Below are 21,909 nucleotides of genomic sequence, written 5' to 3'. Positions count from 1 at the left end.
TATATATATATATATATACATACATACACACACACAAAGGCCGGACGGGAAATGGTTACTGTAAGGAGTGCAGGGAAAGTCGTTGCAGGGTAACAGGGAGAATTACAGGGAAGGATAGTGTTAGGGATACAGAGAGGATTAGTGTTACAGGGAAGGATAGTGTTACAGAAGTATTAGTGTTATGGTAACAGGGAGGATAAGTGTTACAGGGAGGATTCATGTTGGGGTAACGGTTAGAACTGGTGCGAGAATTCCAGACAACCACAATGAAAACAATAAAATATTTGGCTGTATCATAACTAGCAAAAATGTGCCTGTTTTAGAACAGGCAAGGTTGGGGATATTACAAAGAATGCTAAAGAACTGTATTAGTAGTCATTATGTGCAAAAGGAGTACAGAGGAGATGGTGGCTGCCAGTATGTCTTCAAGATATTAGGGCCGGGTGTCTAATGATGGGCTGTATGTGCAGGAGAGGAGTGTGGATGGTAGGATGGTGAGCAGTATATGCAAGAGAAGAAAGCAGGGGGTATGATGGAGGGCAATATGTGTAGAAGTGTACTCCCTTCTCCTCAACCTCTTTTGGGTGAAACACATTAGAGAGGGTGAAATCTCAGCGAGGAGCATATTGTGCATCTGGAGCAATACATTTATCTTGGTCTTGTGACATTTTGGTGTGCAGTCACCTTCTTTGTCTTGTGTTCAATAGCATACAGAGACCAGAAACAAGCTCTTTATGCGACAATGCACCCAGTGAGAAAGAGAAACCTGCGGGGCTTCAGGAGGGTGTCAGACCTTTTCCTTTCATGTCTTTAGAGTTGACTTTGAGCACAGGGGCACAGTCAAGCAGGAACAGAAAATGTCTTTCACCAAAGTGTTTCCACAAGGTTGGAAGAGCACGATCATCTAAAATGTATTTGTATGCTAATGTTTGTGGATTGGGATTGCATGGCTGTGTGCTGGTTTTGTTTTTGGAATGAGATATCCAATGAGCTCATATAGGTGTGATGGTCAGAAGTCCACAAACTTGACCATCAGATCATAGATCATAGAGTGTAAGCCATGGCCTAGGACAAGCAAGGCTCAAGGGCTGCCACACAGCCAGGCCTGTATACACAAAATCAAATTATTAGCAGAATCAGATAAATGTTTTTCCTACTCTTTTATAGTTCCAGGTTTACTGACAAGAGTGGAGCAAACAGGCTCTCTCTGCTTCTCCTGCTGCCAGCCTTGACTCACCTGGTGTAGCTATCATGTCTGATGCTGTTAGAACTGTCCTAAGGCCAACTGGCCAGCAGGGTTAGCAGCAGAAAGGGGGGAGGAAGGAGGTAGGGCTGGACTTATGTCTATGGCAAGATACGCCATAGACATGCAAACCAAATACTAGACACAGACGATTACTGTGAATATATTAAAATATAAATCCTTGCTACTTTATCCCTGCAAGCATGTATACGAAGAAATATGAAAACATAATGAAAGAAAGAAAGAAAGGAGCCCCACTGCAAGGTTTTTTTGGTCAGTTTAAGCTTTAAGAATGAATTACTTCACAGTATATGAGGCTACTAAGGTCAGTGATACCTTGTGTTAAAGCTCCTTTGTTGCTTGTTAATATATAAAGCTTTAAAGTTCATATTCTAGGCACATGTACATTTTATGACTGTATTTTACAAGTCACCAGTCATTTGCCAAACCTCTGTATCTTTACTCAAGAAGCTTCTGTTGTTCTGCCAGTCTTGTAATTCACACTCTGCTTCTCTTCTGCCACACCACATAGTCATGAAGATAACATCAACTTACGATGCCGATTCATTGCCCATTGAGCTGGCTAAAGGTGGAGAGGTGACACTGGACACAGATAGGAAATAGTACTGTCACATGCCTTAACTATGCATCGCTCCTGGGACGTGAGAATCACATTACTGGCAGAAGATAAATAATTTAGCAAGTAGAACAATTTACACATTAGGTATTTCAGGTGTTTGCCTGGAGTTCCAATTCTCTGGTGACATTAATTACCTTTACTGGCGATAGGGACCAGTTTGCATGTTTCTCCAACACATTTATTGTTTTCCCAGTGACATCAGCAACGTAGATGAACCTGCAGAGACACAAAATGTGAAGTATTAAATAATAAAAGAAACACTGTAGTGGTTTCTTTATTGGCACATCGCAAGAGCCAGCGTTTACATGAACATGTATGAGCATGAGCTCACAACCGCATTCGGGAGCTTACATCCATGTGAATGCAAATGCTGGTACTTCAGTTTACACACGTATAGTGTACACTGTGTACAGTGTATTGTGTCCATACAATCCTATGTTAAGATATAGTCCATATACCCATCGCACTCAGAACCGCTGTTCCATAAATCCAAAGTGGGTGCAGCGGCTGTCGACAGATGGCATCACGTTAATACATAGATAGAAGAATGGACACCGGCACTCCAGTAAGCAAATCAAGTACGTCTATTTATTAATGTATATGCTGCATAGCAAAATACACTCAGTGCAACGTTTACAGGATCCCCTTCAGCAGGCAGAAACAAGTGATACAAATGCAAGTGAAACCACCTCATGATATACAACAGGTGAACACAGACCAATCCCATTGCCTGCTGTACCGTGTGACGTCATAATGATGTCATAATCTGAATAAACAGTAATGTAATACAGTATGAAGCAGACTGCAAACATCCATAATTACAACATTGATATATTCAATGGTCAAATCTTCATTACACATCTTTGAGATATTTGTCATTCACACTTTTGACCATGGAATATACCGATGTTGTAATTATGGAGGTTTGCTTATTTTAAAGAGAATACATTTATTTTTCATGCTGACAAATTACAAAATAACTTTTAGGGCCTAGTCACACTCGAACGTTCCAATGCACTGTGTTAAAGTGTGTTACAGCACGTATAAATGTGTGTTTCATTATGGCAGCCCGTTTATTACTAATAGACTACCAAGGCCCCGCAAAGAATGAAGAAAAAAAAAATACACACGATTTTTTTGTAGCAACACAGCACAACACAACACATGGCATGCATTTGCATTTTGTAAGTGTGTGGGCCCTTTAATTTTTATTTTGGATAGAGTGTAGAAGGGTTAGAATAAAATCACAAGAATGAAAAAGCGCCACTACTGAAGAAACCCACTCACGTTACTGATGTCGGCATATGGCGTGTCAGCTCGTCTAGAGATGCCGGAGAGCAGTCTGATAGCTGTCAGGGGTGATCGTTTGAACACCGCGGTCTCAGCTGGCCAGGCTGAGCCGCGGCTGTGTGGATATACGGTGATGTCAAATGCCGGACTGTTCGGGGACCCACGGAGTCAATACGAGCGTGTCTCGAGGGTGTAAAACAAAAAACAAAAAAAAACGAAGGTGATGGAAGGAGATGGACAGGGGCAGTGTCAAATGCCGGCGGCTACGCGTTTCAAGGCTCTGCCTCTTTGTCAAGCCTAAGTGGGGAATGCAATGGAGATGTAGAAGGGTTAGAGCCTTTATCAGGTTTTTGATTCACCCCCTCCAATTGTCCTGGTGAACTTTGTTCCTGGGACAGAAAGAGATGGGAGAGCCAAAAGTTAAAAGTTGTTGCCAGGACAGGAAGTGATATGAAATCTTCCAATGGGGACGTCTGTTCTTTAGGTAACTGTCTAAACTGGAACATTGGGGAGACAGCATTAGAAACTTAACATAGGTTCCTGCCCCTTCCTATTCTATCTTGTAAGTGAAGGGTGTCATGGACACATCCCCTGGTGCCCTACACTCATAATACAATTATGCAAATGAACAGCGCTGGAATTTTGAAGTCTGTTCCCTGCATCATTGGGGACCGCCATAAATGGACAAAATGATAGGAAAAAGAGGACCCTGTCAGTCATGTGACCAGCCAGAAGACCTCTAAAAGACAAAAAAGGCAATGTATACTAAAAAATGATCAAACATTGCATGCGGGGAAGGGTGGGCCTAGGCTATAAAGACTTCAATTTTAATGCATAAGGTGTTACATACCTTTTATCATTTGACATGGCAATACCGTTGGCACTATAAAACCCGGTTGCCACTTCTCTGACATCACTAGGACTGTAATACACGACGTTCGTCCACCTTAGCCCGACTAACATTTCCACAAATCTCAGGATGAAATCCGTGACGTAATGATCGTTAGTGGCATAAAAGCTTTCGGGTCCGACAGCGACAATGTCATTCACACTGCAAAGGCATGTAAAAAAAAATATATATATATATATAAATATATATTTTGAAGGAAGTATCATTGTTAAAAGACAAAATACAAGTTGAATACATAATTACAAACTTTACAGAGGGCAGAAAGTAATTTAAAAAAAATCATACTAGATTACTCAAGTGATTGACAGCTTGGTCCTGCCCCCTCCCTAGTGACCAATAAGTGAGATGGGAAGCCTTATGGAAAGTCAGGAGGGGGCGGGGCCCCGCTTTTTACCAAAAGTGCTCGTCAAAAATTCCTATGAGATGAGATCTGTAGGACTCCAGACTTGTAAAGCATTCTGCTTACCTGTAAAGGGCTGCATGTTTAATTGTCTTCAGGTGCACCAAAACATTTTCATCCTCCACAAATTTAAATATCTCCACGGTGGACTTAGAGATGTGAGGATGATTCACCACGAACAGGTATACCGTGTCATCTGAAAGGAAGAAAGGAGAAAATTGGGGTTGGAGATGGTGTTACTGATGTAGAGAAGATTCGTAGGACTGTATATTGTACTCCCTCTGCAGGGATGAGTTGTCTAGAGGTATCATTCCGGTTTTCTACCAAAACTTTCTTGTAAGCTTTTATTCAATGAAACAAGCAGCTTTTTCCAGTAAAAGTTGGTGAAGTCAGATAATTTCTCCATTTCTTTTCTCATTCTGTCTAACATTTGTCATCTGGACAGGAAATTAGGGGAAAATTCCATTTGGCGATACAGACAAGAAGCTCTAAACCCTTCTTACTGTACTATAAAACTTATTTTTTTGCTGGCTGTGGGTCCGGGACATATTTGGCAAGAGGAAGGAGCTGAAAGAAAAGAACGCATAGCGTGCACCTCCTCCAGGCTTTCTTCTCCTCCCTAGCACCGGCTTACAGCATCCGGATTTTAACAAATAGGCATAATGGTGCTGTTGTTGCTATTCCTCTCAGCCTACAGAAGCAGAGTTGAAGGGAGGAGGAAGTGAAAGCTGTGCATTCTTCTCTTCCAGCTCCTTCCTCTTGCCAAATTTGTCCTACGAGGGCACATGGGTGTCAGAGAAAGTAGTAAGTGTGGTTAAAACCCCCACTTGCCACTTTCTCTGACACCCATCAAATCGACAGGCGGGGGAGAGATTTTCCTTAACTTCCTGTTCTGTTGCATAACTGTTAGGATCACAGAGAGCAATAAAAACTGAAAGGTCTTCAAATCATAGCTTGGAACTTTCTGGTTCTTGCCCAAAGACTCCGGCTAATCAGTTTCCCTGCCAGGTCTCCAGGCTGCTGGTGTTCCTTCCAACTATGTCACTGTAGGCTGAGAGGAATAGCAACAACAGCATGTCTGTTACATAAAAGTCAGGAGTGGTAAGCCAGTGCTAGGGAGAAGAAAAAAAGCAGGCCATGCTTTCTCCTCCTCCAGCTCCTTCCTCTTGCCAAATGTGTCTTAAGCCCCGTTCACACCAGGGTGTTTCATCGCGCGTTTTTTTTTTTTTTTGTTCTGAAACATATGCAACAAAAAGTCCCATGTATTCATATGGGGGTCGTTCACACAAATGCGCTGAATCACGTGGGAAAAAATACACCTAGTGTTTGAAATAGTCCCTGAGCCTCTTTCGTGGCACTTATCAGCCCATTTTGCTCCATAGACTTCAATGTAAATGCGTTGATAAGCATGTTTTTTGTGCTTTTCATTGGACAAGTGTAAAACAAGCCTTAAAACGCTATTGCTTAGGAACAGAAAATGCCCTGGGCGCGCTCTGAGCATAGTGGATATGACCGCATCGGACAACCCCCGGTCCTTCAGGACCTGGCTCTCAATAGCCACGCCGTCAAAGCCAGCGACTGTAAAGAAGGATGGAACACAGCCCCCTGGGACAGAAGATCGGGGTGCAGAGGCAGACGCCACGGGGCGTCCACCACCAGCTGGACCTCGTCCGCGTACCACGCCCCCCGAGGCCAATCCGGGGCCACGAGGACAACAGTGACGCCCTCGAACGCGATCCGACGCAGCAGCCGAGGCAAAAGATACAGTGGAGGAAAAGGCGTCTTAATTGGTCTTTAGTTTTGTGCCTAGCGTCCTTCTCCTGCAGGTGGCGATATTACCCTACCATTCAGGATCTACGATCTGTTTGCCTGTGTCCTTCAATGAACGGGAGAGAAACATGCTGAAATGCGCATAAAAAAAACCAGCAAAAGTGCGCTTATAAAGTAAAGCGCGCTGGAACGCTGTCGCCCTGGTGTGAATGGAGTCTCACAAATGACCAGAAAGCCATTAATCTGATGAATTCTTGGAGTAATCGGCCAACATTGCACTGAAATCTCAAACATTTTTTATTAAAGGAGAACTATGAGGTGAGTGCTTTTCACTCTCCTCATAGTTCTAGCCGAACTGTGACAATGAGACTGTCACAGGTCGGCTCAGTAGATCGGGAGGTGAGCGAACACATACCGGCGTTCGCACACCTCTCGATCCTGCCACGGCTCTCTGCCATGACTCTGACATGAATCTCTGCTGGATTCCCCCCTCCCCGCTCCGCCAGCGCTGACTGGCGGAACGGACAGAGGAGGGGGCGGGTACAGCTGGCTCTGACTCTAGGTAGGCAGAGCCAGCTGTCAGTCACGCAGCTGAGCGGATCCAGACAGAATTGTCGGGATCCGCTTCAGCTGCGGCGTCTTAGTATACCATGAGCAGCAGCTTGCGGTGCCTAGGGTGACGGGAGGACGCTAGTTTGTGTCCTCCCGTTACCCTAAGAGAACTATGGGGAAAAGCCTTAACCCCCATAGTTCTCCTTTAAAAGGAGAACTATGGGGTCAGTGTTTTTCCCCATAGTTCTCCTAAGGGTAACAGGAGGACACAAACTAGCGTCCTCCCGTCAACCTAAGCTCAGTATACTGAGACGCCGCAGCCGGAACGGATCCCGACAATTTGGTCTGGATCCACCCAGCTGTGTGACAGCTGGCTCTGCCTATCTAGGAGGCAGAGCCAGCTGTACCCGCCCCCTCCCGCCAGTCAGTCCCTGCAGGGAGCCGTGAGTGACAGTCACGGCTCTATGCACGGATAGATCGAGAAGTGAGCTAGTGCCAGTATGTGTTCGCTCACTTCCCGATCTACTGAGCCGACCTGTGACAATTTAATTGTCACAGGTCGGCTCAGATTATGAGGCTGAGTGAAAATCACTCACCTCCTAATTCTCCTTTAAGTCTGCCCAGTTCACCTTTTGTCAACTCGAAAAAAACCTCTTTATGTTATGTAAATGAAAATTACAATTAAGTTAACTGATGTAGCTGTACATACCATTTTCATCAATGTATATACTTAGTCCATGAGGGCTAAAGGAGGAGAGGTCAAAACCTCTGCTTATACGTAGTGAAGATGGCCGAAGGTGTTCATCGTTCAGATCTAAGAGAAAGATTTCTCCAGGTCTGTTGGGTGCAAAGCTGAACATACCAGGATACTTTAAACCCTAAAAAAAGATGAAAAGAAATGCCTACCAATTAAAAGATTACATACTAAACATCATTAGAAGTGTAGTCTTAAACTGGCTATAGACAGAGTTGCATTTAAAAAAAAAAAAATCAAGTTTTCAGAACGTTCCTGCGATGTTCTAACACTTATGGTTTTACTGCATGCAAATGCAATTATAAGTCTCATTCAATTATGTGGCTACTGGCTAGTGCACATCTATGTGCTGCATGGATTTAAAAAAACATCAATGAATCAAATGGAGTTTGAAATGCAGCTATTGGAAGTACATCTGTCTTTATATCAGCCTCCTGAAATCCCCTATACAGAAGCACTTAGACTGGGAAAGGGAGGAGCAATAGGAGAAGCCACTCAAACGTCCGGGAATAAACCAGAGGATAGATGAGCTCTGTTGTGCTACTCCATTTTTACTAATCACAGGGTTGAGGTCAGGGCTCTGTGCAGGCCACTCAAGTTCCTCTACACCGTTGTTTCTCATCTGGTGGGTTGTGACCTCGTTTTTAGTGGATCCCCGCGTGACTTCCACTTTTCTAGGCGAGAGGCTCCTCAGCCTCCCCCTAGCACAGCACTGTCAGTTCTCGCACCAAGCAGCCATTCAAAATATGCTGCCGAGTGTCAGCTAGAGGTGGGGTGGGCTAGGGCGGCGAGGGAGCTCCATCCATATGTGAATTGCTTACAGCTCCCTTTACGTGCCCTGTACAGGAGCCTTAGATATAGAGGTCATCAGCACGACAGGAACTCCTAAGCCAGTGCAAATCCATTTATTTGATAGATGCCACTCAGGAAATCAAGCGCTTTCGGGGCCACACAGGGTCCCCTTCATCAGGCTCAGAGCAGATATGTCTGTCATGGGTTAGAACATAATTACCAAGGACAAATGTGGGTCCCGAGGTACACAGGTTAAGAACCACTGCTCTACACTAAACTCTTCAAACAATGTCTTTATAGAGCTGGCTTTGTCTACAGGGGCACAGTCATGCTGAAACAGAAAAGGTTCTTTACCAAACTGTTGCCACAAGGTTGGAAGCACACAATTATCTTTGTATGCTGTAGCATTAATAGGACCCTTCACCAGAAACACCTGAACGCAATAATTTGGAGGGAGGGTTGCCTACATACCTTTGGCCATACAGGTAAGTGTGATGGCCAGGTGTCCACAAATGTTTGATCTTAGAGTGTATTTCTCTTTGCTTTAACAGGCCATGGAATGTGAGACTAGGCAGTGGTAGGGGGTAGGCAATTATAGGACCTGATGCTTTGTCCTACATGGACCTTCAAAACACTGAGAGCGTGTTGAGTATTTTTGTTCACCAATGTAGGCCATTGTAGGCCATTGTAGGCCATTGTAGGTCACTGTATGTGGATGGAAACATTTATGAATTATTGATGGTCTGTCAACTTTTTTTGTCTAAAATGGTAATGCTAGTGCCTACTTTCCCATCTCAGAAGCTGGCAGAATGAATGCTCCTTTGCTGGGGAAATGAATAATACATTGTAAAAACCAATGATACTTACAGAACTGATAAATGCCAGCCCGTTTGGAAGAATTTCAATGTCTTCAGATCCATACTCTATAATAAAGGAATACATTACATATTCACATATCAGAGTGAAGGCCTATAGTGAGTTAACTGCCTCCCACATCCTGACTATCTTGCCCTTGAATCCATAAATGGTAAGAGAGGTGCAAGTGATTTTTGCAAAAATTAGTGCTTTGGCCTCATACAGTTCTGTGCTCATGTCAGGTGGTCTTTGCCAAAGTGGAGGATCAGTGTTTTGGATGAGCTGCCTGAATACCTTCCCCTATTCTCCTTCAGCAGGGATCATGAAACCAGGAAGCTGGCTGCATGCTCCCTCGGCACTGGTTCTGGTATTGGAGGTAAATATCAGAGCATTTGGCCAAGTACTCGCCCAAATACTCGGTATCGGTGCATCCCTAATAATAGGGATGCAACCATACCATTTTTCCAGACCAAGTACAAGTACTGATACTTGTCCTCACAGATACCAGTTACTGAAATCTTTGTTTATTGTCATGTGACTGTTTTTCTAAAACAATACACACTAACGATTTCAGGACAATGGTGGAGCGCTAGAGCCAGGTCCCAGCTGCAACCCTGGTAGTTCTCATGAAAATGCCGAGCAGAGCTGTAGCTAGCCTATTTTGCGCCCGAGGCAAGAACAGAAAATTGTGCCCCCCCCCCACCCAATGTTTTTTTGAGGAAACTAAATAAATAACAAGGAATTAATGATATTTAAATCCTTTATTTCAGTTACATAAGAAACATAAAGATATGTAACTTAACATAAAAAACAACTTCATAAAATATAAACTTACAGTGTAGTTAAATAAGGTATCACTAATAGTGCTTTCCGAATTAAATCTATTTATTTGGATTGAAACACACTTTAAAAAGTGGATCCCGACAATTCTGTCTGGATCCGCCCAGCTGCGGGATTAACAGCTGGCTCCTATGTAGAGGCAGAGCCAGCTGTGCCCGCCCCCTCCCCCGTCCGTTTCGCCAGTCAGCGCTGGAGGATCGGAGGGGGGATCGTGAGGGACAGTTACGGCTCTCTGCAGGGCTAGATCAAGAAGTGAGCGAGCGCCAGTATGTGTTCGCTCACTTACCGATCTACTGAGCCGACCTGTAACAGTCTCATTGTCACAGGTCGGCTCAGATTATGAGGCTGAGTGAAAAGCACTCACCTCATAGTTCTCCTTTAAGCCTGTGACACACTACTTGCGAAGCCGTGCAGAGCAAAGCTGTCAGGCATGGAGCTTCGCATGTAGTGTGTGAGCTGAGCGCGGCCAGATAAAGGACTGCATTGTCAGCCAATTGGCTCCCGCGTAATAACCGAATGGCCTTCGCATCTTGACGCGTGGGTTTATACGCGCGAGCCAATTGGCTGAAGATGAATTTTTTTTATCTCAGCACGCTCAGCTATGCGTGCTCTTGCAAGTGGACGTGTCGGAGACAAAATTACATGACACACTGCACGTGAAGGCAGCGTGCCACCGCTCCATGCTGCTTCGCGAGCAGTGGGTCCCAGCCTGAGGGCCCAGTCACACCATCAAGAGTGCGTTCAGACTCTGGAACGCACTAGAACGAAACCTGGCCAGCTCACTGTGTTTTGGGGCAGGAGGGGGTGTGGCTGCGCATTGAAGTCAATGGCACCGCAGCCATGCGCCCCACCCACAGTGCAATCGCCGTCACCTGAATGCGTGACACATCAGTGCCTGTGTTCCGGTCCAGTGGGATCTGCAAAAAAGTAGTGCATGCAGCATTTTGGCAGATCGCACTGGACCAGAACGCAGGCACTGATGTGCCACACATTCGGGCGACGGCTATCGCACTGTGGGTGGGGGACATGGCTGCAGTGCCATTGACTTCAATGCACTGCCACGCCCCCTCCCGCCCCAAAACAAAGTGAGCTGGCCGGGTTGTGTTCCAGTGCGTTCCAGAGGCTGAACGCACTGGAACGCACTCCTTATGGTGTGATTGGGCCTCACGGTGTTTTGGGGCCGGAGGGGGTGGGGCTGCTCATTGAAGTCAATGGCACCGCAGCCATGCGCCCCACCCACAGTGCAATCGCCGTCACCTGAATGCGTGACACATCAGTGCCTGTGTTCCGGTCCAGTGGGATCTGCAAAAAAGTAGTGCATGCAGCATTTTGGCAGATCGCACTGGACCAGAACGCAGGCACTGATGTGCCACACATTCGGGCGACGGCTATCGCACTGTGGGTGGGGGACATGGCTGCAGTGCCATTGACTTCAATGCACTGCCACGCCCCCTCCCGCCCCAAAACAAAGTGAGCTGGCCGGGTTGTGTTCCAGTGCGTTCCAGAGGCTGAACGCACTGGAACGCACTCCTTATGGTGTGATTGGGCCCTTAAGGATGTAGGTGGGGTAGTTTGCAGGTGGGGTGAATACCAGCGTCCTGGCTGCGCCCCCACCCAGCCTGCACCCGAGGCGAGTGCCTCACTCGCCTCGCCCTTCCTACGGCCCTGATGCCGAGTATCAGTACTGGTATCTGAACTGGTATCTGTGCATCCCTATTTGTGAATTCACGCTACCCTTCTGCTGCAAAGTATCAGGTACATACCGATGCCATTCAGGAGCTGACAGTTTGGAAGCTCAACAGGTTCTATTTCTCTAAACATGACGTTGCGATGCCTGAAAAACAAATTACATTCATTACAAATGCATCCCAGCAACGGCAATAATCAGCTGGCCCTCACTGTTTTTTAGGGTTTGTACATGTCCAGACATAATATTATTTGATGGGTTAAGGTTCCTGTATATAGCTTTTGTTTACTTATGTTTTGTTTTTTCCCACCATACAAGGTCAATGTAAATGCGAAAGCAACTCAGAACCAGCTCAATGCAATTCAGAAGCAGATTAACCCCCAGAAGTCTTTAATATGCAGAATAACATTCCCAGATACAGATCCCTGTGCTGAGTGAATGTTAATCTACAAAGCAGCTGTGAAGTGACAAGGTCTCAGTCTGGGGATTAGACTAGCAGCAGTGTGGTTCCTGATCACCATCACTGCCATTACTGATGATCGCATGTAGGTTGGGAGGTCTGTTTATAAATCTCCCCAACCCTTTGATGGTACAGGGCCTCCCTTTTTGCAGTTGCACAAGTACAATGTCAGCTACAATTATAGGATTAGAAAATAAATGTATTTAAAAAACAGTTGTGTAAAATAAAAGGATATTTCACATTTTTCACCTTATAATGAAAAAACACAGAGCAGGAGAGGGCTATGGCGTGAAAGGAGGGAAGGGGGATTGTGCTAGGGAATTTGCTCTTCCTGAAGTAGTCACATTCTCAGCAAGTGGCTGAACAAGGACCTTAATGGCAATATCACCAGGTATTATTTAAAAGGTAATTTCATTTTCCCAGGTGAATTTGGGGAAAATGGAATTACCACTTTGGATGGATGCTTCTTCCCCTCCACTGGTGTGGATTTACTGTCCGTACCCCGTACTGCCATGTAGCGCAGCTCTGCACTCTGAACTTCAAATTTTCGCTTGCAAATGGTAAGCACTCCCCTGACTGTGCTGACCAATGAGAAGCACTTCTGGCAGCACTGACCAATGAGAAGCGTTTCTGACCACGCTGACCAATGAGAAGCACTTCTGGCAGCACTGACCAATGAGAAGGTTTCTGACCATGCTGACCAATGAGAAGCGTTTTTTGACCACGCTGACCAATGAGAAGTGCTTCTGACCACGCTGACCAATGTAGAAGCGCTTCTTGCTAACATAGTACACCCGCACCGGCGGAGGGGAAGAAGTGATTGCTCAAAAGGTAAGTATACCGGGGATGGTGAGAGGGGGCCAGATTGGAGGAGGTAATTCCATTTTCCCGAATTCACCTGGATAAGTGGAATTACCCTTTAAAAGGGTAAGTTCACCTTTTCACAACAAAATAAGAAAAAATGAAAAAGTGAACCAAGTCATAACACCCTCCTAAAATATTTTAGCGATTGGGTTTATATATGCATTAGCAGTGTCATGAAAAACATAAAATGTGTGCTGTTTTTCTAAAACAAACAAGCTTTATCTTGCATTCCACCTGCTGGGCCCGTCTACTCCCTTATCAGCAGCTAATGATATTTCCAGCGGACTCCTTTTTAAATAAACTATCCCCGCCTGAAACGTGTGCAGAGCTGTTGTGCAACTTTGGTAACAGTTTCCGACAAACTCCTTTGTGAGATGATATTTTTGTCTTGGTTGTCAGGGACTCTTGTCTGCCTATACAGCGAACACATAGAATAAAAAAACAATATCTATGTACAGTGTCTCTCATAGTTGAGGTCTACCTATGATGCCAATTACAGGCCTCTCTCATCTTTTTAAGTGGGAGAACTTGCACAATTGGTGGCTGACTAAATACTTTTTTGCCCCACAGTGCAAGGGGCAAAGTGCATCACAAAGTACACACAGCAACAAAACAGAATCCATCCTGTGCCAGCGGGCTTCAGTGAAGTCAGATTTTGTTGGTTGGTTGGACGTGTATGGGCTACAGCACTTTGTCCCTGGCACTTTATACTAAATATCTGGGACAATTTTGCATAAAAGTTCCATACAATATATCAACAGTTGCATGTAGGGCGATAACAAAATGCACCCCCATTTCAATATAACCTGTAGTCCTGTGTCTATCAAGGTACCACAATGACTGCTTGCAGCTAATAAAAAACAGAACTTGCGTTTACTCATTCAGGATATAGCAACAGGTTTGCTTTAAAGTTGAGCTCTCGGCACATGTTATTTATATTTCTTCCTCAATAGCTACAAAGGATATGATTCCACTCTGTTTTCCCCCAAATGCCATTGCAAACCCACATATCACCTGGTATAATAAGTAGCAGTGACTTAATCACTGTGCTGTACATAGCCTGTGCAGACAGCAGAGGTGTGGGAGGGACCCAGCAGACCCCACCCATTACAGTCTGCAAGCAGAAAACTACAGGAGGGGGCAGAGACAAGACCAGTCACCCTGCACAAGGAGAGAGGGTGACCTGTCTATATAACAGGAAGCTCTGGCACAATAAGCTCCTGCACTGTAAAAAGTTTCACACTGGATTACTGCACAAATCTGAAAGAAGTACACAAAGCTCGACAAGATTCAAGGACGAATACACAGGGTTCTTGTATATCAACAATATTTATTTACTTACCCCAGAGTTTAGCTTTAATTATCCCATCCCCAGCATACTAACCTTCCCTTGCTCCCCTGCATCTCTGTGCAGCACCGGCAGGAAGGAAATGTGCAGTGCTTCCAGGTATAGTGGGCCATGTGACCTTTCTCCATTTGCTTCTTTAAAGTGAACCTGTTGCTTTGACCAACATACTGGAAGCTATCTGCTGACATTGTGGGTGAAGCGTTACCCGTACAAGCTATTAATTACCAGCTGTGGCAGCCAGAACCTCTACCTGGGCTGTAAATATTCCATGGAAGACATGTTACAAAGAAAACTATTTTAACTTAAAGTGACATTAAACCCTCAGGATTTTTTAACATAAAACAAAACTGTAATGTGCGCCTTACTGTAATCCATGGTTGTTTCACTTCTCTTTGCTGCTCTTCCCTTTAAATCTGTATCTCTTCTCATGCTCTGCAGAACTTCTGTTTTGCAGCAGACTGCCTTGTCTCAGGAATGGATTCACGGTGTCTGTGTGTAGGTTTGTATAGGCTTGAAACCTGAGCCAGCACTACAGGAAGAGGCCCTGAGCTGAAAAGGGAAGTTCTTCCCAAGCATGAGAAGACATGAGGATTTAAAAGGAAGAGCAGCAAAGAGAAGGGAAACTACCATGGATTACAGTAAGGCGCACATTACAGTATTGGTTTATGTTAAAAAATCTGAGGGTTTAATGTCACTTTAAGTTACACAACAAGTTTACAACCCTTATAGCCTTCTTATTCGCTCCATTATTTTGATACCATGAAAATATTGAATAATTTGCTCAAAAATTTTAATTTTAGATTTTTTTTTTTTACACTGATGATAACTGGCTTTGACAGCTTTTGAGGAGGACGGATTTCCTCTCGGATGTTAAACAACCAGTACAGAAGAAGTGATTGTATGAGAGCTGCATTGACAGGCGGATACAGCTGTCATACAACGGTTTCTATAATTTCCTATAAGATCCGAGCCTATGCTACCCCTTCTCAGGCCCATCTGTCACATCACCATGGACAGCAAAATTTGCCGCACATTGGTGCACAATTAAAATACATTTTTGTCCATTATCACAGCCAACGAGAGTCCGTGTGAAACATTCCGTGAAACAATTAAAGTGACATTAAAGTAAAAAAAAAGTCAAAATTCCCCTCCCCCAAACGTTAATGTCAGCACTTACCTTAAATGATGTCTCTTAATCTGATCTTCTTTCCTGTCCTTTTCAGCCTTCTCTCCAGCGGTGCGGCGGGTCTCCGTCCAGCGCTGACTCCTCTGTCCTTGCTGGCACTTCCTGTCCCACGGTGTCTGCATGTGGGTGCACGCGTCCATACACTTACCTTGCGTCTCTCCTCGTTTCCCGGCCGAAAATCCGAACTGCGCCCGCCCCAAGATGCTTTGCGGCCATCCGAGCAGTTTCGGATTTTCGGCCGGGAGCGCGCGGCGAAGACGGGGTAACTACCTCCTGTGTGTACACGGCCGGCCGGGAGCTTCTTGGCTGTAACTGGGCGTGTATACACGTCCTGTTAGTCCCGCCCACTCGTGCGCGGTGCGCACGAGCGGGAAAGACATAATTTAAAAACCGGCAGCGATGCCTGTCAACATGCAAGCGATCCGCCGGCTATAGAGCCGGCGGATCGCTTGTATGGGGTCCCGGCATGTGCGCCCCTCCCGCTGTCATGCTGATCCCGGGCTCCGCTGTGTCCGGTGCGAGCCTGGGACCAGCATACTGCCTCTGTCACAGGGGATCAGAGGGAGGTCGTTCACGAACTCCCTCCGGTCCCCTCTCCGCTGTCAGAATGCGGAAGTGGTGTATATTACATCACTTCCGCATCCTCGTGTCACTCTCCAGCTTCAGATGCTGGAGAGAAGCTGATGAAGCAGATCGGTGCTTCATCAGCTTCTTCAGGGGGGTCCTAGGTGACATTAGGGGTCTTGGAGACCCCTGATGTCTCCATAAAGAGGACCTGTCACTGATTTTGCTATCACATAGGGGTTTCTTAGCCCCCTCTGTGATAGCAATAAAGTTAAGGGGAAAAAAAAATAGCAGTAGATATATGCAAAAAAACTGAGGATTTAGAAACCCTTTCAGGAAAGGATAACAAGAAAGGGCTCCAGGAGGAGATAAACAATACATAAAGTGCATGCAAGGCCAAACGTTTTTCCTTTTTGTTGTTGTTGGGGAGATTTCCATTCACTTCCTGTTGAGAGGCACAGTGACTAGCAGATCTCTCCAAAGTGCGGGGACAGCCCATCTTAGACAGCTGTCACCAAAGCAGGTGTCTTCACTGCTAGATCTCCTTTCACTTCCAATTGAGAGGTACAGCAGGCAATAGGGGACCTCTACAAAAGGGAGGGGGCATCCCATCTTAGACAGTTGTCAACAGAACAGGTGCCCCCATTGCTAGATTTGCACTAATTTCCTGTTTAAGTGACAACTTTTTTAAATTCACTTTATGTACCAGAAACAATGGTCGCCCAGACTAAAAGTTAGGTTTGGAGCGAGTATCAGCAAAACAGCAGAATTAGTTAAATGTTCAAGAGCAGCTGTTGTTAAAGTGTCTAAAGGCCGGACTGTCAGCCGAAAATCTGGGTCTGAATGTGCGAATTGTGGCCGTCAGCGACTAGTCAATGTTAGGGCAGAACGGAGAGTGGCAAGACTGGTACAAGACAACAGAAGGGAAACAGTGCCGTGTCAGATTCCTCGCATCACCTTTCATCATCTCATGGAATCACGAGGCGGCCCAACGAAGTACTGATGAGGTGTCATAATAATCTGGCCACTCAGTGTGTATATATAGACCAGAAGGCTTACAACGAGCAGATGCAACCGGTGTGGAAAAGTGTCTGCAACCCAAATGGCTTTGCATCAGCCGCTGAGATAAATCTTTGCAGAGTTTCATCCTTCCGAGCAGAAAAAAGAAAAATCTGAATTGCAGCCACCAATCAGCCTCAACCCCACTTCCTGCAACATCTGCAAAATACATGGCAATCCTCACCAGGGTTTCCACAGGAAATAGTTTTTACTTTTGATCTCAGCCATGACATATATCAATCCCTATGTCACTCTCGGCGCACATTCATCACATTTGTATTAAACGCAGACTGCACAGTTTTACTTTGTTGATTACGGAATTGTTTGTGTAGCCAAAAAAAAGGTTTTGCCTAGAGATACATTTCAACAATAACCAATGAAAGAACCAAGCTACAAATTCACTCGTCTTTTATCTCTCACCCCGACTTTTGCAACTCCCTTGTCGTTGACTGACCTTAAGCTACACAATCTATTCACACAAACATATGCACACGCACTCACAGGATGAACCGGATAAACCGGTGTCTTTACTCAACCTTAAAGTGATATTAAAGGAGAACTATGAGGTGAGTGCTTTTCACATAGTTCTAGCCGACCTGTGACAATGAGACTGTCACAGGTCGGCTCAGTAGATCGGGAGGTGAGCGAACACATACCGGCGTTCGCTCATCTCTCGATCCTGTCACGGATCTCTGGGGCTGGATTCCCGCCCCCGCGCTCCGGTCCTCCAGCGCTGACTGGTGGAACGGACGGGGGAGGGGCGGGTACAGCTGGCTCTGCCTCTAGATAGGCAGAGCCAGCTGTCACTCACACAGCTGGGCGGATCTCGACATCGATGTCAGGATCCGCTCCGGCGTCTCAGTATAGCGCGGGCTGTAGCTCGCGGTATACTGAGCTTAGGGTAACGGGAGGACGCTAGTTTGTGTCCTCCCGTTACCCTAAGGAGAACTATGGGGAAAAGCACTGACCCCATAGTTCTCCTTTAAAGTCAACATGTTTTTAAGCTTTCTAAAATGCTGATGAAATCACTTACAATGGATGCTGTTTCTTGTTGTTTAAAAGCGTTAGTTTCCTGCAGAATCAGCTGGTCCCGTGAGCACTGGCCCTGATATCCTGTTTTAGAGTGTCTCCTGTCCCTTGCAGGGTCCTATGGAGCCACCCTTGTGTGTGCTAGTGTCTCAAACACACTGCTTTAGGGGATATTCACACTACAGTATAGCGTTACACTAAATGCGCAGGATCAATGCATTTAGCACATACTGCCACACAGTACCGCATGTTAGGTGTTCCAGTGCATTGTGTTACGAGTTCTAAATGGCACCCCGATGCACCTCCCAACGGGTATGTACTACTTTTTTTCAATGCACATTTTTGTGCTGCCGCACGTTACATGGTGCTGTAATGCATGTCCATTGGGAGGTGTGTTAGGGTGCCGTTGAGAGTCTATGGCAACGTAATGCACCTAGCATGCAGTACCGTGTGCTAAACGCATGGATCCAGCATGTTCATCACAATACTAGTGTGAATAGACCCATAAATCCTGTATAATAATAGTAATAATAAGGGATCACTTTATCAGCTATGTAAGGCCTCATGGTGAAGGGTGTTAAATACTTCCTTTTGCATTTAAATGCAGACATGCGTTGGAACACAAAACACAGCAAAAGGCTTAATTTGACGTGTTTTTCATGTAGTTGAAATGCATCGCAATAGGACCTACTGCATCCAAAAAAACGCAACGCACAGCAGGTCAAATGCAGCCTCAGAACTGTCATCCACACTACACCACTTAAAGGAGAACTATGGGGTCAGTGTTTTTCCCCATAGTTGTCCTAAGGGTCACGGGAGGACATAAACTAGCGTCCTCCTGTGACCCAAAGCTCAGTATATAGTGGGCTACAGCTCGCGGTATGCTGAGACCGCCGTAGCCGGGACGGATCCCGACATTACTGTCGAGATCCACCCAGCTGCGAGAGGGACAGCTGGCTCTGCCTATCTAGAGGCAGAGGCAGAGGCAGCTGTACCCGCCCCCTCCCCCGTCCGTTCCTCCAGTCAAGGCTACCCAATCTTTTGAGCCGACGTGTGACAGTCTCATTGTCACAGGTCGCTTAGAACTATGAGGTTGAGTGAAAATCACTCACCTCATAGTTCTCTTTTAAGTAAATAGGAGTCCACAGACTATCATTTAAAATACACTTCAAATGGAGGAAAACATCACGTGAGCCCCAAATGTACAGTCATGTACCTCCAAGTGATTCTCCTGGGTTAGCAAATACAGAATGGGGATAGGTGCACCTTAAACTATCAGAGTACTCGGGGGTAGGCAACCTCGGCACTCCAGCTGTTGTGGAACTGCAAGTCCAACGAGGCATTGCAAGACCCTGACATCCACAGGGATGACTCCCAGAGGCATGATGGGATTTGTATTTTCAACACAGCTGAATTTTCGAGGTTGCCTACCCCCTGCTCTACGTTGCTTCTGGGGTCAAAGATGCCTGTCAAAGTTCCTTTATTTCGCCCCCCCTCACCTCACCTTTCCATATGGCCACTCGCTGCTTCAATTTCCAGGAGTATTAAAAAAAAAAACAGGTAAAACAAGACCCCTTTGTGATGACCACAGCAAATTTGTCCACCTGGAACGTAAATGTCTACATCCTAAAAACAGCAAGAAACCCAATGCGACCCTCTTAAGCGTACTGGCCCTTTAAATGTGAACAAGCCTGCCTTCTTCTCTGCATTAAGCTATTAGAAAGCACAAAGATGGTGGTGTAAAGGCCATAGCAGCCCACTCGGCCCCTATGGGGACTGAAGTCAGAGCTCAGGATCTTCCCTATAGTCACATAGGTACAGTGTGAAACATGTGCTTATCTGGGTTAGCAGTGTAGACTTAACGCCCTCTGAGCTTGAAATTAACCCCTGTAATTAATACAGTCACAAATCCCGGAGCTAAGGTCTGTAGTTCTACAAAAATAAAAAAGTTGTTTTAGGGTTACAGAATAATTGTGTGCAGGATCATCATATAAATATTTATGGTTATAGTTCTTATTGTTGCTACAACTACAACTTTCATCCAAGCACAAAGGACTATACTGACCTCCTCCTGTTGCCTGTCCTCGATAGACATTTGAGTTTATGTTACAATCCATGACAAGTTTCATCTGCGTTAACAATACCAGCTACTGCAAAGAGAGTTACCCTGGGGGCGCCACCAAAACTTTGCTCTGGGGCCCTGCGATTCCTAATTACAGCTCTGCTCCGAGACCAGATATTTATTCCATGCAAGAAACATTTCACAAACAGTTGCCAGTCCTAAAGTGTAACAGTAACAAGGGAACTTACATGAAATGCGCTATCCTTTCCCCTAGAAGGGCCAGGGCGACGCCAATGAGCGTTATTTTCAGCAGTTTCCCCATGTCTGCAATGTTGTTGTGTACTGCGATCTACATAGGAAGAGCTCAGAGAGCTGGACAGGGCGGGTCCGTCAGCCCAGGAACTTTTTACATGTTTCCCTCTGCTGCTGATTTGCTATCCCCTGCACAATGCACGAGAACACATTTTCCAGACTAAAGATTCGTCCTGCAGAAATTTGCTGCATGTATTTTAGGTAGAAATCTGATTTTTACTTATGTGGTTGGTTCACACCTATGTGCTGCAGTTTTGTGTTTTTAAAACCCATCTTTATTCCATAATTCATATAAATCAGACTTTGCTTTTGATTTTCGATTCAACGGAATGTGTTAAATAATCAAACAAATGAAAACGGCATGGACAAAAATGATGGCACCCTTCACCTGATATTTTGTTGCACAACCTTTAGGCTTCATTCACACGAGAAAAAGCACGTACAGCTCCATGCTGCGTGCACGACCGCATCGGGCAGCTCCCGGGAAGGACAGAGGCTGCGTGTGATTAGTACGCAGCCCCTGTCATTCTCTATGGGAGTACGCGGCCGTATGCCGCCCTACGCTCACCACAAGTGCGGGTGTCCCGGCTCGGACACAGACAGGATCCATCCTGTCAGCGTACGAGTACGGACACCCGCACGGACGTGCAGGGCAGGTGAGCATAGGGTGGCGCACAGCCGCGTACTCCCATAGAGATGGACAGGGGCTGCGTACTAATTACACGCAGCACTTGTCCTTCCCAGGAGCTGCCCGATAAGGCCGTGCACGCAGCATGGAGCTGTACGTGCCGGCTTTTTCTCGTGTGAATGAGGCCTTAAAGGAGAACGATGAGGCAAGTGAAAATCACTCAGCCTCATAGTTCTAGCCGACCTGTAATAATGAAACTGTCACAGGTCGGCTCAATAGATTGGGAAGTGAGCGAACACATACCTCACTTTTAGATAGGCAGAGCCAGCTGTCGATCCCGCAGCTGGGTGGATCGGGACAGTAATGTCGGGATCCGTCCCGGCTGCGGCGTCTCAGTATACCACAAGCCGTAGCTCGCGGTATACTGAGCTTAGGGTGATGGGAGGACGCTAGTTTGTGTCCTCCCGTTACCCTTAGGAGAACTATGGGAAAAAGCCCTGGCCCCATAGTTCTCCTTTAAGCTGGCCATACACCTATAGATTATCTACAAAAAGTGCAACAGATTCCTCCATCTTGGCTAAACTGTGTGAATGAAGGAATCCCCCGCTGGGCCAAGCTTCAGTATCCTGCTAGTCGGCCCCGCTGGCTCTCAAAATACCTAAAC

The 21,909-nt window shown here is 45.8% G+C and overlaps 1 protein-coding gene across 1 annotated transcript in view; it reads right to left on the bottom strand.

The window, feature by feature from the left end:
* The window catches only part of LOC108790498 (serum paraoxonase/arylesterase 2-like), a 24,149-nt gene extending 3,467 nt beyond the window's left edge, over positions 1-20,682 (bottom strand). The window contains exons 1-7 of the mRNA XM_018560765.1: positions 20,554-20,682; positions 11,810-11,880; positions 9,219-9,274; positions 7,515-7,683; positions 4,550-4,679; positions 4,024-4,224; positions 2,018-2,099 (exon numbers count right to left, since the gene is read on the bottom strand). Of these exons, the coding sequence (XP_018416267.1) occupies positions 2,018-2,099; positions 4,024-4,224; positions 4,550-4,679; positions 7,515-7,683; positions 9,219-9,274; positions 11,810-11,880; positions 20,554-20,627 (783 nt within the window). The 5' untranslated portion in view covers positions 20,628-20,682. The remainder of the gene's footprint in view (positions 1-2,017; positions 2,100-4,023; positions 4,225-4,549; positions 4,680-7,514; positions 7,684-9,218; positions 9,275-11,809; positions 11,881-20,553) is intronic.
* Between the last annotated feature and the right edge of the window lie 1,227 nt (positions 20,683-21,909).

The sequence above is a fragment of the Nanorana parkeri genome, unplaced genomic scaffold (assembly GCF_000935625.1).
Source record: "Nanorana parkeri isolate BGI_ZX_2015 unplaced genomic scaffold, ASM93562v1 scaffold477, whole genome shotgun sequence".
Classification (NCBI taxonomy): domain Eukaryota; kingdom Metazoa; phylum Chordata; class Amphibia; order Anura; family Dicroglossidae; genus Nanorana; species Nanorana parkeri.
The sequence above is the reverse complement of the archived record's forward strand: the minus strand, read 5'-3'. Positions and strand labels throughout refer to the sequence as shown.